Here is an 18267-nt window from a genome sequence, read left to right on the forward strand (position 1 = left end):
GGCAATCTTGATTCCAGCTTGTGCTTCATCCAGCCCAGTGTTTCTCATAATGTATGCCTATAAGTTAAATAAGCAGGGTGACAATATACAGCCTTGGCATACTCCTTTCCCAATTTGGAACCAGTCTGTTGTTCCACGTTGTTCTAACTGTTGCTTCCTGACTTGCATACAGATGTCTCAGGAGGCAGGTCAGGTGGTCTGGTATTCCCATCTCTTTCAGAATTTTCCACAGTTTGTGGTGATCCACACAAAGGCTTTGGCATAGTCAATAAAGCAGAAATAGATGTTTTTCTGGAACTCTTTTTGTGTTTTTGATAGTGCAACGGATGTTGGCAATTTGATCTCTAGTTCCTCTGCCTTTTCTAAAACCAGCTTGAACATCTGGAAGTTCACAGTTCATGTACTGTTGAAGCCTGGCTTGAAGGATTTTGAGCATTACTTTACTAGCATGTGAGATGAGTGCAATTGTGCGGTAGTTTGAGCATTGTTTGGCATTGCCTTTCTTTGGGATTGGAATGAAAACTGCCCTTTTCCAGTCCTGTGGCCACTGCTGAGTTTTCCAGATTTGCTGGCATATTTGGGCCAAGGTCATATATAGCATCAGGTCTGAGATGTAGGTATAGGTCTCAGAAACTCAAGTCAGTTTATTGTGTACTGAAATAAGCCTCTGAAGCTTTGAGGTTTTATTATGTGCATGGATGTTTGTGACCTGAACTTATGTTTGGGTAATTGTGAGGCAAGATGTTATGACTTCTTTATTCCTAAAGGGGTGACCTTGGATAAGTTGTTCTTGGTGGTGGGACCAGACAGCTAGACCATTGGCAGTGGCCTAATGATATGCAATAAAGGGTGCAGATATGCTTGACTTAAAAGACAGATCCTGAGAGCCCTCTCACTTCTCTCCAATCGTGTGTAGGCAGAGGGCAGGTGCAGCCTTAGAGGGTACTTCCTAATTAAGGTGGGGTTGCAAGAAAGGCCTGTTGGGGGCTAAGTCCTTTCTCTCCAGGTCTTCAATTCTTCATTCTGTTAAGTATGATTACTGTCACATGCAGTAAAGACTCATGGTTACTACTGTATGCAATAAAAACATTTTAACTATGGCAAAAATGGAGATGAACCATGTCTCTTATCTTTATGGGAAACCATTGCTGTTAATCCCAGGAATGCAGGACTGTCAATATTGCCCCCACTTTTTACATCTGCAACCAAGCAGTTCTTCAGAGTGTTTAAGACACAAGATGGTGGGAAAAAAAAAATGATCTGTGATGACATCCTCACTTTTGAGGCCCCAGCCCTCCACAGACACACATTCCCAGTGTCCTTATTATCCTATAGCATTGTTAAAAAAATTTTTTTTTTGGTTGTGCTGGGTCTTTGTTGCTGCACACAGGCTTTCCCTAGTTGCACGGAGTGGTGACTACCATTCGTCGTGGTGCCACAGGCTCTAGACGTGCCGGTTTCAGGTTAGTTACTCTGAGACGTGTGGGATCTTCCCAGACCAGGGACTGAACCCACATCCTCTTCATTGGCAGGCAGGTTCTTATCCATTATACCACCATGTAAGTCTGAGTTGTTTACTTTCTTCACAGCCCTAATTTTCATTTATAAACCCAGACTGTGCTGTTTATTAACCATCTCTTTCCCCCCAGAAATGAGTACCAGCATGTTTCATGCCCGTATGTCTGGAGTGCACAGCACCCTATCTCTGCTAAATTGTGTATGTTTTGAGCCTATAGTGCCTAGTAGAAGAGTGATGGTGAAAAATGAGCACCAAGAGCATGGTTTCTGAGCAGGAAAGCCTTGCTTGGACTAGTAACTGTCTTTATCCCTTGTTGGGTTTGTGTTTTTGACAACTTATCGAAACTCATAAAGCCTCAGTTGATTTGAAATTTTGAAAAGGAGATAATATCTAACACAAGTCCAAATCCTGTAAGATGACTTTTTGGACAATCTTTTACCGATACAACCTATTATCATTTATGGTTTGTGGCCATCCTTATTGTGATTTGTTCCGCCCTTCTGTTTGAATACAAGTGTGAACCTGGTAGTTTTTTTTTTTTTAATTAAATTTTATTTTCTTATTGGAGTATAGTTGCTTTACAGTGTTGTGTTAGCTGCTGCAGTACAGTGAAATGAATCAGCTATAGGTATACATATATCCCCTCCAACCTGGCAGTTTTTGGCAAGAAGGCACTAACAAAAAAAGATTGAAAATTTTAATTAGGAATAAATGAGAAATCCATTTTGACAAAAATTATACTATGGAAAAATAAAATCTGCCTAAAGAAAAATATACATGGTAATACTGAGTGAAAATGTTTAATGATTAACCTGAAAAAAACACCAAGTTGATATAAAAATCCACAATTACAATAGGATGTTTCAATATATCCTAATTTGTTACTATAGAAGTTTTTTGAAAGAATTAATGAAACACTTCTTAAAAATCTACAGAAGCATTAGACCTAAAAAAACGAACATCGTTTTCAGTCACATACAATTAAACATAACTGAAAATGTACTGAGGAATTATGTTCAACTAACTGAGTAATTGGAAATAGCCACAGTTTATCTGGTAAGAGGAAGGTGCCGATTCTCACATGGAAGGACTGGGTCACAGATACACTGAACAGCGCAGCAGAGGAACACACAGCAGATCATGCGGTTCCTTTGATGGCACCATCATAGCTATCGCTGTGGAATCAGGAGCACTTGGTCACTAGCACGATCAACAGAACCAAGTGTTTACTACACAAATTAGACCTTATACAAATACAATATAGAGGAGGGGAGTCAGTGCGTCACCAAACTTTTTCAGCCTCAACAGTCTTAAAATTTGTTGTCCAGTGGACACATGAGCACTTAAAGGAGAATCCAAACTGTGCTGGGTCTTTGTTGTGGAACAGGTCTGAGGAAGTGGAAGTCATTTGGTGGGGGTAACCAGGATACTTTGGACTGGCTGAGCCAGAATCAGGAAAACGGGCTGGAACCAGGTATATGTGAAACTACTACGTGGCTCAAAAACTAAGGCCTTTTTACTTTGCCTTCCAGATGTCATGCAAGGGAGGCTAGTGAATTCTAACATAGAACCCTAAAAAGAACAGGTTCTAGAAAATGTAGGTCACTGCGTATTACTCATGTTGACAGAACACACTCCAAGAGACCATCTCCAATCTACATTTTATGGTCCTGTCCCAGGTCTCTCTTCTTTTCATAAATATAAGTCATGCAAGGGAGGCTAGTGAATTCTAACATAGAACCCTAAAAAGAACAGGTTCTAGAAAATGTAGGTCACTGTGTATTACTCATGTTGACAGAACACACTCCAAGAGACCATCTCCAATCTACATTTTATGGTCCTGTCACAGGTCTCTCTTCTTTTCATAAATATAAAGACTTACTGGTCTGTTAGTGTTATTACAAAAATAAATAAAAGTTTAAATGTTAATAGCATGACATTTCTAGCTACTTTTTAATCTCACAGACTTGAAGCCCTGTGACAGGAGGAACCACATCAGTTATGTTCACTGTTTGTTCACAGCACAGGCACATAGTAGGTGCTGAATATGAATGGAGGAATGGTAATGCTACTAGTTGACTTCAGAGATATCTTATAGTTATTCTAACTGCATTATGGCTGAAAGAGACCCTAAATGGTGATATCAGAATACTGTAGGAGGATTTTTAATGTGCTCTTGGGGGAAAAAATGTCACTACAGTGCAAAGGTGTAGTTATAAATTTAAATCTAAAATAACCAAACTCACAATGTAAAGGTGCTTCATTTAAGTATGAAGGTGATGTCAACATGGGTCTCTTTTCTTAATGTAAAGCCTATTACCCAAATCACAGTCAGATGGAATGACAGAGTTGAGAGAAAAGGTGTAACTAAGTCAAATAAGATTATACTCTGTGATAAACTTTGCATACTTACAACTTTATGCCAACTACTTATTAGCAAGGAAAATGGAAAAAGGCTCTTTTGACAAAAGTTTTTCTAATGAAAGAGGAATATTTACAGTGGGTAAGAAATATCCAGTACCTGCCACAGGAAGCCAATAGGAAAATCCCAACAACCACCAGTGTCATTATTCCATGACCCCTTTACTTACAGAACAATTTAAAAATTATTTATTTTGGCACACTATATAATGTTGGCACATTACATTATATTCCAGTTCACCCACAGTGCCAATTTCAAAATGGAAAGACAAAAATTCTATGAGCTAGTTTAAGGAAAAATACTACCCACTAAACTTGCTAAGTACTATTGCTTGAAGAGTTCTTACAGAATTGTTTCAACTCAGTCTTCATTTGCAAAGTTAACAAGTAGAATCCATAACTAACGGCTGAGTTTCAGAATAAGCCACTAATAAAGAGGATATATTTTTAACTTTTAAAACATTTATTTCATGTGAATTTTCTGGAGTACTATTATATGTTAATTAATCCACATCAGGCTTTCCCATGTTATTTACACTTTATAGCATTTCTCTCCAGTAGTTTTAACATGACTTTGAATGTGTTTGTTAAGCTAGAAAACTCTGCTGTATTTATCAGTTATAATTCATCTAGTGTGCATTCTCATGACATGTTTATGTAAGGATGTGGGCCAATTGAAGGCTTTCCCACAGTGCTTACATTCAAGAAGTTTCTCTCCAGTGTGAATTCTCTCATGACTTCTGTATGAACTGGGTCGACTAAAGGCTTTCCCACAGTCTTTACATTTATATGGTTTCTCACCAGTGTGCACTCTCAAGTGACCTCGAAAGGTTGTGCGGTAAATGAATGCCTTCCCACATTCCTTACATTCATAGGGTTTCTCTCCAGTGTGAGTTCTTTCATGTACTTGAACATAACTGGAACAACTGAAGGCTTTACCACATATTTTACAATCATAGGGTTTCTCTCCTGTGTGAGTTCTTTCATGTATTCGAAATGAACTAGGACAATTAAATGCTTTCCCACATTCCGTACATTTATAAGGTCCATCTCCAGTGTGCGTCATCATGTGTCTTCGAAAGCTTGTGAGAGAAACAAATGCTTTCCCACATTTCTCACATTTATAGGGTTTCTCCCCAGTGTGAGTTCTTTCATGTATTTGCAAACCTAGAGGAGAACTGAAAGTTTTTCCACACTGCTTACATTCATAGGGTTTCTCTGCAGTGTGAGTCCGCTCATGTCTTCGAAAGGAAGTGGGACAACTGAGGGCTTTACCACACTGCTTACATATATATGGTTTCTCACCAGTGTGAGTTCTCACGTGGACTTGAAAAGTGGTGAGCCAATGGAAGGCTTTTCCACATTCCTTACATTGATAAGGTTTCTCTCCAGTGTGAGTTCTTTCATGTGTTCGAAATGAACTGGAACAACTGAAGGCTCTACCACATTGTTTACATTCATAGGGTTTTTCTCCAGTGTGAGATCTTTCGTGTATTCTGTACGAACTGGGACAATTGAATGCTTTCCCACAGTCCTTACATTTATAAGGTCCAACTCCAGTATGTGTTATCATGTGTCTTTGAAAACTTCCAAGAGAAATAAAAGCTTTTCCACATTCCTTACAATCATAAGGTTTCTCTCCAGTATGAGTTCTCTCGTGTTTTCGAAGAGAACTGGGACAACTGAAGGCTTTACTACACTTTTTACATTCATAGGGTTTTTCTCCAGTATGAGTCCTTTCATGGCTTCGAAAGGAACTGGGACAACTGAGGGCTTTACCACATTGCTTACATTCATAAGGTTTCTCTCCTGTGTGAGTTCTTTCATGCGTTTGAAAGGTTTGATGGTATCGAAAGGCTTTTCCACACTGTTTACACTGATAGGGTTTCTCTCCAGTGTGAGTTCGTTCATGTTTTCGAACAGATTGACGATATCTAAAGGATTTCCCACATTCCTTACATTTATAGGATTTTTCTATACCATGATTACTTTCATGTTTTTGGAAAGGCTGGAGATAACTGAAGGCTTTCCCACACACTCTACATTTATAAGGCTTCCTTCCATATTCCTGATGATACTTGGATGGTTTGGGTGCAGTGTGAGATCTCAGGTGCCTATTAAGGGATGAACGACTCATGAAGACCTTTCCACACACACTGCATTCCCATGGTTTAGTAGAATTTTTCGTGTTCAGATTAAGATTTGGAATAAGGCCGCTGTTTTCTCCACCTTGACTACCTTCTTTACTTTCACAGAGTCTCTGTAATATATGACTTCTGTTAAAAAAGAAATTAGAAACACACTGTTAATGATTTTTTAATGATTTTATAATAAATAGTAGTATTACATTTTTACCATTTACAAGGAAAGTGTAGGGTTTTATGCACTATATAGTTTTTAAAAGTGAATATATTGAATGCTCTGTAAGAAAGTTCAACCATTGCTATTATCATAGTGATATTTATATATGCAGTCTCTGAATATGTTTCAAAGTAAACTATTTGGGAAACAACATCCATGACATAAGAAAACATTTTTGGTTAAAATTTTCTGACAAATAAATTTGAAACTGTGCCCTTTTGTTTCCACTTGTTTTTAAATTTTCATGACATGAGATTCCCATGTGGGACACAGCTTCACATTTTAAGTACAACTCACCTCAGATTTCTTTCCTGGTTCTTGTACTGATCATCAGTGTTATGGTCCTCCCATTTATCCCCTAAAATGCAGACCCCAAAAGATCAGTAAATTAATTATTACTTCACACGTCTATGATGACCTCAAAGTATGATTTATTTACCAAAGAATTCCCTTTCCCCATTCCAAATCTGAGAACAACATTGATGGGCAGGAAGCACTTGTTCTCTAAGTGAAGGAATGTCATCATCCTTACTTATTAAGGCCAGGTTACTCAAAGTTTCCCGCATCACATCTCTGTAGAGTTTCTTCTGCGAAGGCCCCAGCAGAGCCCACTCCTCCAGGGTGAAGTTCACAGCCACATCCTCAAAGGCCACTGGGTCCTAAAACATCACAAATATGTGTACAGGAAGATGGGTGAGATGGACAGTACTGGGAACTGTAGTCCATCCGTAAGTTTACATGTGCTGCTGTTATGAAACTTACTTATTCTGTGACCTGATAATCAAAATTCTTTTTTTTTTAAATCTTTTGCGGCGGGCTCAGCCCCGCTCCGCCCGGGCCATCGCGGCGCGCGCTCGCCCGGCCGAGAACGGCACCGGTGGCGAGAAGGGAGCGGGTGCGGCGGGAGCGCGGTGGGAGGAGAGGGCCGGCCCCCGCCCGCCCCTTCCCCCGCGCCGCCGCCACCGCCCGGGGATAATCAAAATTCTTACTCTCTACCACTTCCTCACAAACTTAACAGCATCATGAAAATTATTTCTAATTTTTACTATGATCACTTAAGTCTTGCTATTCTCTAATGGTAGGGTCCAGAGCATGCTGGAGCAATATGAACTCCAAATGAAAGAAATATTTCCATTTTAAGACTGTCAGTTCTGCCTGAGAAAAACTCATCTCCTTTAATACCCACCACATCACACAGTACTCCATTAAGCACAGGGTCACATATGCATGGGGTTTTAATGGAAAAAAACAGTGAAGAACTGGAAGTTTTTTCTTCTACTCCCATCATCAAACATGAGAGGCCAAGAGTCCTATGTAAATCCAGCTTATTGTTAGGCCCAGCTGACCATACTGTCCTGAAGTAATCCAGGCTACTAGAAGCAGTCAGATGCAGGGGACTTCCCTGTTGGTCCAGTGGCTAAGACTTCACACTCCTGATGCAGGGGATGGGTTCAGTCACTGGTCAAGGAACCAGATCCCACATGCCACAACTAAAGATCCCATGTGCTACAACAAAGACCCAGCACAGCTAAATTAAAAAAAAAAAAAAGTAGTGATCAGATAATGAATGAAAATAATCTTGTGGGAAAGTATTAACTTTTACTTACTTGACAGAGATTCAGTTATTCCTTTTTATTTCTCAGTCCTATTCCATGGGACTAGGAAGCTATTCTGAAGTTAGTGCTCAGGCATGAGCGAAGGCACGGCAACTTAGACAAAATCTCTATATTCATGTGCCTCAGAGCAGCTTCACACCATCTTTACCACATCTATGTGAATACACTGCAAAGATAAGATGCCAGAAGAGCCTTTTCTGGCAAAATCATAACAGTGTACCCTGGACCTTGAGGAACTGAGTAAGAACTGCAATTTGCAAGGGAGTCTGCTGAAGACCACAATGGCCTGATGATGAATGTGCCCTTCATTATAAAATACCAAGGGTTCAGTAGTTCTTTCCTCTAAAAGAACATAAAGCTTCCCTTCTCCAGTTATAGGAGGCAGTGATTCTCAACCAGCCACTCACTCAAGAGGCAGCCTCTCCACTGCTCTCATTTCCATGACCTTCTGTGGGGCACAGGAAAGTAACAGCTGAGCCTCTGGGCGGAGGAATCCCTCAGCCACATAATTTCCCTAAACACTGGACTCTGTAAAAGGTCATCACTAACTAACCTACTGATATCCACATGGACAGGACAGAGCGAAGGTTCCCTCACAGTCATTACAATGGTAGGATTTCTTCATTCAGTTATGGCACAGAACCAGAAATCCCCATTTCTTGTTTCTCTCACAGAAACTGATGGTCTTAAATGGAAACACTTCTTTCATTTGTGTAGCATTTCTCTCAAGGTGCCCTGGACCCTACCATTATAGAACAGTAAGACTTTTAGTGATCACAGAAGAAATGCAGAAATAATTTTCACATGTTCATGTTGTAGTTAAACCTGTGAGGAAGTAACCACTTCCTGCTTTGGCCAACTCTAATTACTGTTTCCATAGTGGGTCCACAGTGCTTGTTCCTGCTGCTGCTGCTGCTAAGTTGCTTCAGTCATGTCGCACTCTGTGTGACCCCATAGATGGCAGCCCATCCCCCGTCCCTGGGATTCTCCAGGCAAGAACACTGGAGTGGGTTGCCATTTCTTTCTCCAATGCATGAAAGTGAAAAGTGAAAGTGAAGTCGCTCAGTCGTGTCCAACCCTCAGCAACCCCATGGACTGCATGCAGCCTTGCAGGCTCCTCCATCCATGGGATTTTCCAGGCAAGAGTACTGGAGTGGGGTGCCATTGCCTTCTCCGAGTGCTTGCTCCTAATGGTGTCCTATTACAAAGTGTGCAGAAGAGAGTCACACTAGCAGGCCTGGGAGGGCTGATTCTTAGGAATGCCTGCTCACAGTGTTTGTCCTTGGTTGGTTATCTGGGAACCGGGATTTATAAGTGACCCGACCAATCTAGGGCTTCCTTGGTGGCTCAGGCAGTAAAGAATCTGCCTGCAATGCAGGAGACCTGGGTTTGATCCCAGAGTCGGGAAGATCCCTTGGAGAAGGGAAAGATGACCCACTCCAGTATTCTTGCCTGGAGAATTCCATGGACAGAGGAGCCTGACGGGCTACAGTCCATGGGGGTCTCAAAGAGTCAGACACAACTGAGCGACTAATACTTTCACTTCATTTTCCACCAACCTAACTGGTAAGAATGGTTTGGTGTATCTCAATTGTTTATAGTACATCACAAACTCTCTTCATTCTCAGTGACTGAATTTTGTTATGCTCAGCAGAGAGTACTTACATGATCTGCGCACCACCCCCTCCAATCACTCTTGGGTATTGTTTCTAATGAGCTAGTATTTTACATGTATTGTCACAACCTGCTGCTTGTAGGACTGAGCCCCTCCTATGTGATTACAGTAGGAAAGAATATCTAGAAGCTTGCATCTGGCTTCTTTAAGAACACATTTAATTAGGTATTAAAAAAGAATGAATGAGGTATTTAATAATCCTCATGGAAAAATTTTATTTTTGTTGGATAACATTAAAGGAGATAGATGAAAATATGAAAGATGTTCTTGATGTTCCCACTACAGAAATATATCTAAAACAATCTGTTATCTAACTGGGAAATGCACTGTATCATCCCCTTGTACTGCATGGACAATAGCCAATTCATTATAGATGTAAATGTGAACAGTTAAACTGGGACACTTTTACAAGTCCCAGGTAATGCTTCCTTGATCCAAAAATAGGGAGAACTCTCTCATTTAAGAAAAAGAAAAAACAGCCTTGAAGCAAGAACCTGACCAATGCAAACATATTAAAACTAAGGGAGTTATAAGACAAAAGATTAGAAGACAATACAGATGTTAAAAGGTTAGTATGTGAAGATGGACACCATAGTTTTAAAATAATGGGAAAATAACCAAACCTGTTTTACAGAAGATGAGAGACGACACATGAAAAAATGTCCATTTGCTTAGTAATAGGGAATAATGAGGCAACATGTCAAGCAGATTATATTTCACTCTAAGGACAAAAATCAGTTAACTAAATAATCCCAAGTGTTGATGACCATAGACGACAAATATGTAAATTAGGCATGAGTAGAGGAAGCATCAACTGATGCACCCCACTGCCATTTCCTGTAAATCTGAACTGGATCGCCATCAGTTGTCCTCCAGAGTCCAGAGAATTTACATATATTTGTACTTGGAGACCGATACAAGAATATAGAAAATATATTTTCAATGAGATTAAAAATTCAACTAGGGGGAATTCCCTGGTAGTCTAGTGGTTAGGACTCCACACTTTCACTGCCAAGAGCCCTGGGAACTAAGATCCCACAAGCCACTCAGCATGGCCAAAAAGAATACATAAATAAGTAAACTGGAAAAAGCCCAAACCCCATAACCACTGCAATGGATGAACCTTGACTGGCCCCCAGTCTCAGACACTAGGTGTGTATCAAACGTCTGCTGCTAAAAGCAACCAAAAAACATTTTGAATGTAATTTAATACTTATTGAAAGGTTAAAGCAGACAAAACTAAAACAACACTGAATAGTGAAAAGAGCAGATGGTAAAGGTATGACTAAAGAATCAACAGAGATCCTCTATGGGCAGCATGGAGATGAGCTGGGGAGCAGAACATCAAAAGACTCTAAAAACTGCCCGAAGGCCCACTTATGAATCTTCACGGTTACAAAGATGTTTATACTCTTATTATTGCTACACACTCCAATAAAGCATTTTGTACATTCTTTTTTGGAAAATATGTGATGATTTAAAAAAAAGGAATTAATGAAGTTTGGAGAAGAACATAATTTTACTGTGTTTGCCCTGTGATGGGGCAATCTTGAGTTTTAACTCAGATTCTGGCAGCAAAAACTGCTAATAAGACAGAGGTCTATTTTGAAAGAATTGGTTACATAACCTCACCCCTGCACTTATTTTTTAAAAATAAAGGCTGGGGCTTCCCTGTGGCTCAGTGAAGAGTCTGCCCTCTAGTGCAGGAGACACAGACCCTGATCTGGGAGATCCCACATCTGCACAGCGACTAAGCCTGTGGGCCACGACTACTGGGCCTACGATCTAGAGCCCACACACTGCAGCTCCTGAAGCCGACGGGCCCCAGAGCCCACACTCCACAAGAGAAGCCACTACAGTGAGAGGTGTGTGCGCTGCCAGTGAAGAGTGGTTCCCCTCTCATAACTAGAGAACGCCTGCAGGCAGCAAGGAAGAGCCAGCGCAGCCAAAAATAGATTATCTGTGTATTTAATAAACATATATAAAAGGTGACATGAACTGGTATAGGAGGATGTGAAGGATTTTTCAATAGAATGATTAAGTAGTGTTACAGTAGAAAAGCCACATTCCCTCTTCTGTAAGTCTTACAGTCTCCTGCACAAGCATGTGGACTACATCTAAGATTTGGCTCAGATGTCTAGACTGATGACAACATGCACTCAATGTCAAGAGTGTGTGACGCTTTTCATTTTCATAATCCAAGCGTCTGGGGAGGGGAGGGTGGGCTTCTCAAGCATGGGAAACGCCTTCAGAGAGTAAGATAAGGTGCCTGGCCTGGATTTTTTTTTTTTTTTAATTGAGATTAGAGGGTAGGCTAGGGTGAGAGTTTGCATACTCCTGGGAAGAAACTACTATGGCCTTACTTGCTTGCCGGCACCAAAGGCAGGAACCCTTAGGTTTTCTTAGCATTTTGTACAGATGTGGGGCACAAAGTGGAATAAAGAGGAATAAAAGTACAAAGCTGTCAGCAGACGAGGATGGACATGTACACTCTGCTATATTTAAAATGGAAAACCAACAAGGACCTACTGTATAGCACAGGGAACTCTGCTCGATGTTCTGTGTGTGGCAGCCTGGATGGGAAGGGGAGTCTGGGTGAGAACAGATACATATATGTGTATGGCTGAGTCTCTTTGCTGTTCACCTGAAACTATCACAAGAGTGTTTGTTAATCAGCTATACTCCAATATAAAATAAAAAGTTAAAAAAAAATTGAGGTCAGAGACTTCCAGTTCCTGTTCGGTCATGTATGGAGTTTAGAAGCTAGCATTAGCATCCTCACAAGATAATCACCAACTAACTAAATACCAACAACTCTTCTTTGACCCAGAACCATCAGAGAATTTAGGTAATGGGGACACTGCTGTCTCCAAAATCAGCGAGACAAAAAAACAGCCATTTAAAAATATGCCCAAGATATTCTTGCTCTCCAAATGTCGGAGTAGAGGACAAAAGAGCCCGTGACAGTGATAGGTCTCCCCCGCTCCGTACATCAAATATGTGTGGCATCTCTTAACATTACTGCTCCAACTCTACGTCATCAAAATATGTGGCCACCCATTCAGGTCAATTCTAACGCTCCCTGGAGTTAGCGTTAGACTTCACAGATTGAACACTCACTGCCACAAGACTGCCCCCATTTAAGCTGCTGGCCACAAACAAGGTGCCTGGGCTACTGACATTTCTACTCAGCTGCCTGTACATTCATAGATCCCCTTGACACTCCCTCAGGTTTGCTAATTTACTGGAATAATTCTGAGAACTCAGGAGGACACTTGACTTACTATGGTTGGTTTATGATAAAGGATACAACTCAGGAACAGCCAAATTTGGAAGAGATGCATAGGGAAAAATGTGGAACAGAGGGTGAGGGGGTGGGGTCAAGGAAACAAAAGCAAGTATTAACTAATGGGGCCTAATCAAACTTACCATTGACAAAGAAACCATTGAGAAAATGAAAAGACAGTGTATTGAATTAGAAAGATATCTGCAAATGTTAATGACTGATAAGGGGTTAATATCCAAAATACAGAAACAACTCATACAACTCCCAGAAAAAAAAACAAACTGATTAAAAACTAGCAAAAGGGGGACTTCCCATGTGGTCCAGTGGTTAAGACTGTGCACTTCCAACACAGGGGCACAGGTTCAATCCCTAGTTGGGGAACTAAAATCCTATCTGCTGTGTGGTGCAGCCAAAAAAAACCACCTTTTTAAAAATGAGCAAAATACCCGAGTAGATATTTTTCCAAAGAAGGCACACAGATAGTAAACTGGCATATGAAAAGATGCTCAACATCACTAATCACTGGAGAAATGCAAATCAAGACAATTAGCGATCCCATCATACCTGTCCGAATGGATACCATTAAGAAGCCAAAAATAACAAGCATTGGTGAGGATGTGGAGAAAAGGGAACCCTTGTACACTCTTGGCAGCAATGTAAATTAGTGCCAACTAATAGGGAAAACAGTGTTGAGGGTTCTCAATAAACTTAAAACTGTTGTTGTTTAGTCACTAAGTCATGTCCGACTCTTTGCGACCCCATGGACTGTAGCCTGCCAGGCTCCACTGCCATGGCATTTCCCAGGCAAGAATACTGGAATGGGTTGCCATTTTCTTCTCCAGGGGATCTTCCCAACCCAGGGATTGAACCTGCATCTCCTGCATTGGCAGGTGGATTCTTCACCACTGAGCCACCAGGGAAGCCCAAGAACTACCATATGATCCAGCAATTCCATGCCTGGGTATATGTCTGAAGAAAACGAAAGCACTTTAAAAAAGATACACACTCCCCAGTGTTCATAGCAGCATTATTTAAAATAGCCAAGATATGGCGGCAACCCAAACGTCATCCATCAACACATTGATGGATAAAGATGTGGTACATATATACACTGGAATACTTCTTGGCAATAAAAAAGAATGAAATTCTGCTATTTACAACAATATGGATAGATGGAGGGTACTAAGTCAGTCAGACTAAGAAAAACAGATACTGTATGATTTCACTTACAGGTGAAATCTAAAGGAAACAAATGAAAATAACAAAACAGAAACAGCCTCACAGATAGAAGAAACCAGCAGTTACCAGTGGGGATGGGAAGTGGGGAGGGGAGATAAGGGTAGGAAGTTAAGAGGTACAGATGTATAAAATAAATAAGCTACAAGGTTAAGGTTAGCGAATGTAAGCTTTTATATACAGAATGGATAAACAAGCAGCTCCTACTATAAAGCACAGGCAACTATATTCAATATCCCTATGATAAACCATAATGGAAGAGATTAAAAAATATGTAAGTGAATCATTTTGTTATGCAGTAGTAACTACAACATTATAAATCAGCTATCAATTCAGTTCAGTTCATTTCAGTAGCTCAGTTGTATCCGACTCTTTGCGACCCCATGAATAGCAGCACGCCAGGCCTCCCTGTCCATCACCAACTTTCAGAGTTCACTCAAACTCATGTCCATTGAGTCGGTGATGCCATCCAGCCATCTCAGCCTCTCATCCCCTTCTCCTCCTGCCCACAATCCCTCCCAGCATCAGAGTCTTTTCCAATGAGTCAGTTCTTCGCATGAGGTGGCCAAAGTACTGGAGTTTCAGCTTTAGCATCATTCCTTCCAAAGAACACCCAGGACTGATCTCCTTCAGAATGGACTGGTTGGATCTCCTTGCAGTCCAAGGGACTCTCAAGAGTTTTCTCCAACAGCACAGTTCAAAAGCATCAATTCTTTGGCGCTCAGCCTTCTTCACAGTCCACCTCTCACATCCATACATGACCACAGGAAAAACCATAGCCTTGACTAGATGGACCTTTGTTGGCAAAGTAATGTCTCTGCTTTTGAATATGCTATCTAGGTTGGTCATAACTTTCCTTCCAAGGAGTATCTTTTAATTTCATGGCTGCAATCACCATCTGCAGTGATTTTGGAGCCCTCCAAAATAAAGTCTGACATTGTTTCCATTGTTTCCCCATCTATTTGCCATGAAGTGGTGGGACCAGATGCCATGATGTTCATTTTCTGAATGTTGAGCTTTAAGCCAACTTTTTCACTCTCCTCTTTCACTTTCATTAAGAGGCTTTTTAGTTCCTCTTCACTTTCTGCCATAAGGGTAGTGTCATCTGCATATCTGAGGTTATTGATATTTCTCCCGGCAATCTTGATTCCAGCTTGTGCTTCTTCCACCCTAGCATTTCTCATGATGTACTCTGCAAATAAGTTAAATAAGCAGGGTGACAATATACAGCCTTGACGTACTCCTTTTCCTATTTGGAACCATTCTGTTGTTCCATGTCCAGTTCTAATTGTTGCTTCCTGACCTCCATGTAGGTTTCTCAAGAGGCAGGTCAGGTGGTCTGGTATTCCCATCTCTTCCAGAATTTTCCGCAGTTTATTGTGATCCACACAGTCAAAGGCTTTGGCATAGTCAATAAAGCAGAAAGAGATGTTTTTCTGCAACTCTCTTGCTTTTTCCATGATCCAGCGGATGTTGGCAATTTGATCTCTGGTTCCTCTGCCTTTTCTAAATCCAGCTTGCACATCTGGAAGTTCTCGGTTCATGTATTGCTGAAGCCTGGCTTGGAGAATTTTGAGCATTACTTTACTAGCATGTGAGATGAGTGCAATTGTGCGGTAGTTTGAGCATTCTTTGGCACTGCCTTTCTTTGGGATTGGAATGAAAACTGACCCTTTTCCAGTCCTGTGGCCACTGCTGAGTTTTCCAAATTTGCTGGCATATTGAGTGCAGCTCTTTCACAGCATCATCTTTTAGGATTTGAAATAGCTCAACTGGAATTCCATCACCTCCACTAGCTTTGTTCATAGTGATGCTCTCTAAGGCCCACTTGACTTCACATTCCAGGATGTCTGGCTCTAGGTGAGTGATCACACTATCATGATTATCTGGGTTGTGAAGATCTTTTTTGGACAGTTCTTCTGTGTATTCTTGCCACCTCTTCCTAATATCTTCTGCTTCTGTTAGGTCCATACCATTTCTGTCCTTTGTTGAGCCCATCTTTGGATGAAATGTTCCCTTGGTATCTCTAATTTTCTTGAACATATCTCTAGTCTTTTTCATTCTGTTGTTTTCCTCTATTTCTTTGCATTGATCGCTGAGCAAGACTTTCTTATCTCTTCTTACTATTCTTTGGAACTCTGCATTCAGATGCTTGTATCTTTCCTTTTCTCCTTTGCTTTTCGCTTCTCTTCTTTTCACAGCTACTTGTAAGGCCTCCCCAGATATCCATTTGGTTTTTTGCATTTCTTTTCCATGGGGATGGTCTTGATCCCTGTCTCCTGTACAATGTCATGAACCTCCACCCATAGTTCATCAGGCACTCTATCTATCAGATCTAGTCCCTTAAATCTATTTCTCACTTCCACTGTATAATCATAAGGGATTTGATTTAGGTCATACCTGAACGGTCTAGTGGTTTTCCCTACTTTCTTCAATTTAAGTCTGAATTTGGTAATAAGGAGTTCATGATCTGAGCCACAGTCAGCTCCCAGTCTTGTTTTTGCGTATAGAGCTTCTCCATCTTTGGCTGCAAGGAATATAATCAATCTGATTTCAGTGTTGAGCATGTGGTGATGTCCATGTGTAGAGTCTTCTCTTGTGTTGTTGGAAGAGGATGTTTGCTATGACCAGTGCATTCTCTTGGCAAAACTCTATTAGGCTTTGCCCTGCTTCATTCTGTATTCCAAGGCCAAATTTGCCCGTTACTCCATACTTCAATTAAAAAAAAAAAATACTGGGGGGAAAAAAAAAACACAGGAGAAAATCTAGGTGACCTTGAGGGTTTTTTGGTGACCTTGAGTTTGGTGATGAGTTTTTTGATTCAACACAACAAAAGCAGGATTGATGAAAGGAAAAAAAAAAAATCAGTAAACTGATGTCATTAAAATGACAGCTTTCTCTATGAAAGACAGGGTTAAGAGACTGAAAACAAGCTACAGACTGGGAGAAAATCTCTACAAACCACTTATCTGATAAAAGACCAGCATCCAAAATATCTAAACAACTCTTAAAACTCAACAATAAGACAGACCACACAATTAAAAATGGACAAAATATCAGAACACACCCCTCACCAAGCCACATGGATGGTAAGCAAGCATAAGAAAAGATGCTCATGTCTTATGTCATTAGGATTGCAAATAAAAGAATAATAATATCATTTCTAGATACTTGTTACAAAATCCTAAAATTAAAAAAACAACAACTGAGAATAAGCATTAAAGGATGGAGAAGATGCGGAGTGACAGGAACCCTCACTCACTGCTGGTGGGAATGGAAAACAGTACGCCTTCATGGGAAAACGGGCAGTTTCTTACAATACTTAACCGTATAATCCAGCAACCAGGCTCCTTTGTAGTTTACCAAATCAGTTGAAAACTTGCTGTCACAGGGGCTTCCCTGGTGGCTCCGGGGTAATCTGCCTGCCAATGCAGGAGACACAGGTTTGATCCCCAGTGTGGGAGGATCCCACATGTCGCAGAGCAGCTGTCCCATGCACCACAACTACTGAGCCTGTGCTCTAGGACCTGGGAACCACACGCAGCCTCTGTGTCCTAGAGCCCAGGCTACGCCACAGGAGCTGCTACCACCACAAGAAGCCTGCACACAGCAACTAGAGGTAGCCTCTGCTCTCCACAACTAGAGAAAAGCTGGTGCAGCAAGGAAGCCCCAGTACAGCCAAAAACAAAACCCACCCAGAACATCTTCATTCATAAAAATACCTGTGTGTGAATTGTTTATAAAAGGTTTACTCATGATTGCCAAGACTTACAGGTAAACAAGAAATTCTCCAACAGGTGAATGGAAAAATAATCACTAGAACATCAATATAATGAAATGTTATTCACTGTTAAAAGGAAACAAGGTATCAAACCAAAAAGACAGAGAGAACCTTAAAATCATTGTTAAGTGAAAGCAGCCAACATGATAAGGCTACATACTGTATTATTCCAACCACAGTTCTGCAAAGGGAAAAAACCACGGGACAATGGAAAATCTGCATCTGCAGGGATTTGGGGGTGGGAGGGAGGAATGAATAAATGAATAGGGGGAGCACAGGGGACTTTCAGGGCATGAAAGTAGAATACACGACATGGACATGACAGAAACAAGCTCATTTTACGTTGCCGAAGCCCACAGACTGTCTAAACAA

At 40.9% G+C, this 18267-nt stretch overlaps 2 protein-coding genes across 6 annotated transcripts in view; both read right to left on the reverse strand.

Annotated features, from left to right (window-relative positions):
* Window positions 1-3914: 3914 nt before the first annotated feature.
* LOC783540 (zinc finger protein 791) overlaps window positions 3915-18267 on the reverse strand; it is a 69965-nt gene continuing 55612 nt past the window's right edge. For 3 of the 5 annotated variants that reach the window (XM_015471969.2, XM_015471970.3, XM_002688775.7), the window contains 3 exons: window positions 6834-6960; window positions 6599-6659; window positions 3915-6216 (listed from right to left, as the gene is read on the reverse strand). In XM_015471969.2, the coding sequence (XP_015327455.1) occupies window positions 4566-6216; window positions 6599-6659; window positions 6834-6960 (1839 nt within the window). In that variant the 3' untranslated portion in view covers window positions 3915-4565. The remainder of the gene's footprint in view (window positions 6217-6598; window positions 6660-6833; window positions 6961-18267) is intronic. The other 2 variants (XM_015471973.2, XM_024994881.2) reach the window with 2 other exon arrangements.
* The window catches only part of LOC784148 (zinc finger protein 709), a 67167-nt gene continuing 55612 nt past the window's right edge, over window positions 6713-18267 (reverse strand). Inside the window, exon 5 of the mRNA XM_024994882.2 lies at window positions 6713-6960. The gene's annotated coding sequence lies outside the window, so the exon portion shown is untranslated. The remainder of the gene's footprint in view (window positions 6961-18267) is intronic.

Source organism: Bos taurus, chromosome 7 (genome assembly GCF_002263795.3).
Source record: "Bos taurus isolate L1 Dominette 01449 registration number 42190680 breed Hereford chromosome 7, ARS-UCD2.0, whole genome shotgun sequence".
Lineage (NCBI taxonomy): Eukaryota > Metazoa > Chordata > Mammalia > Artiodactyla > Bovidae > Bos > Bos taurus.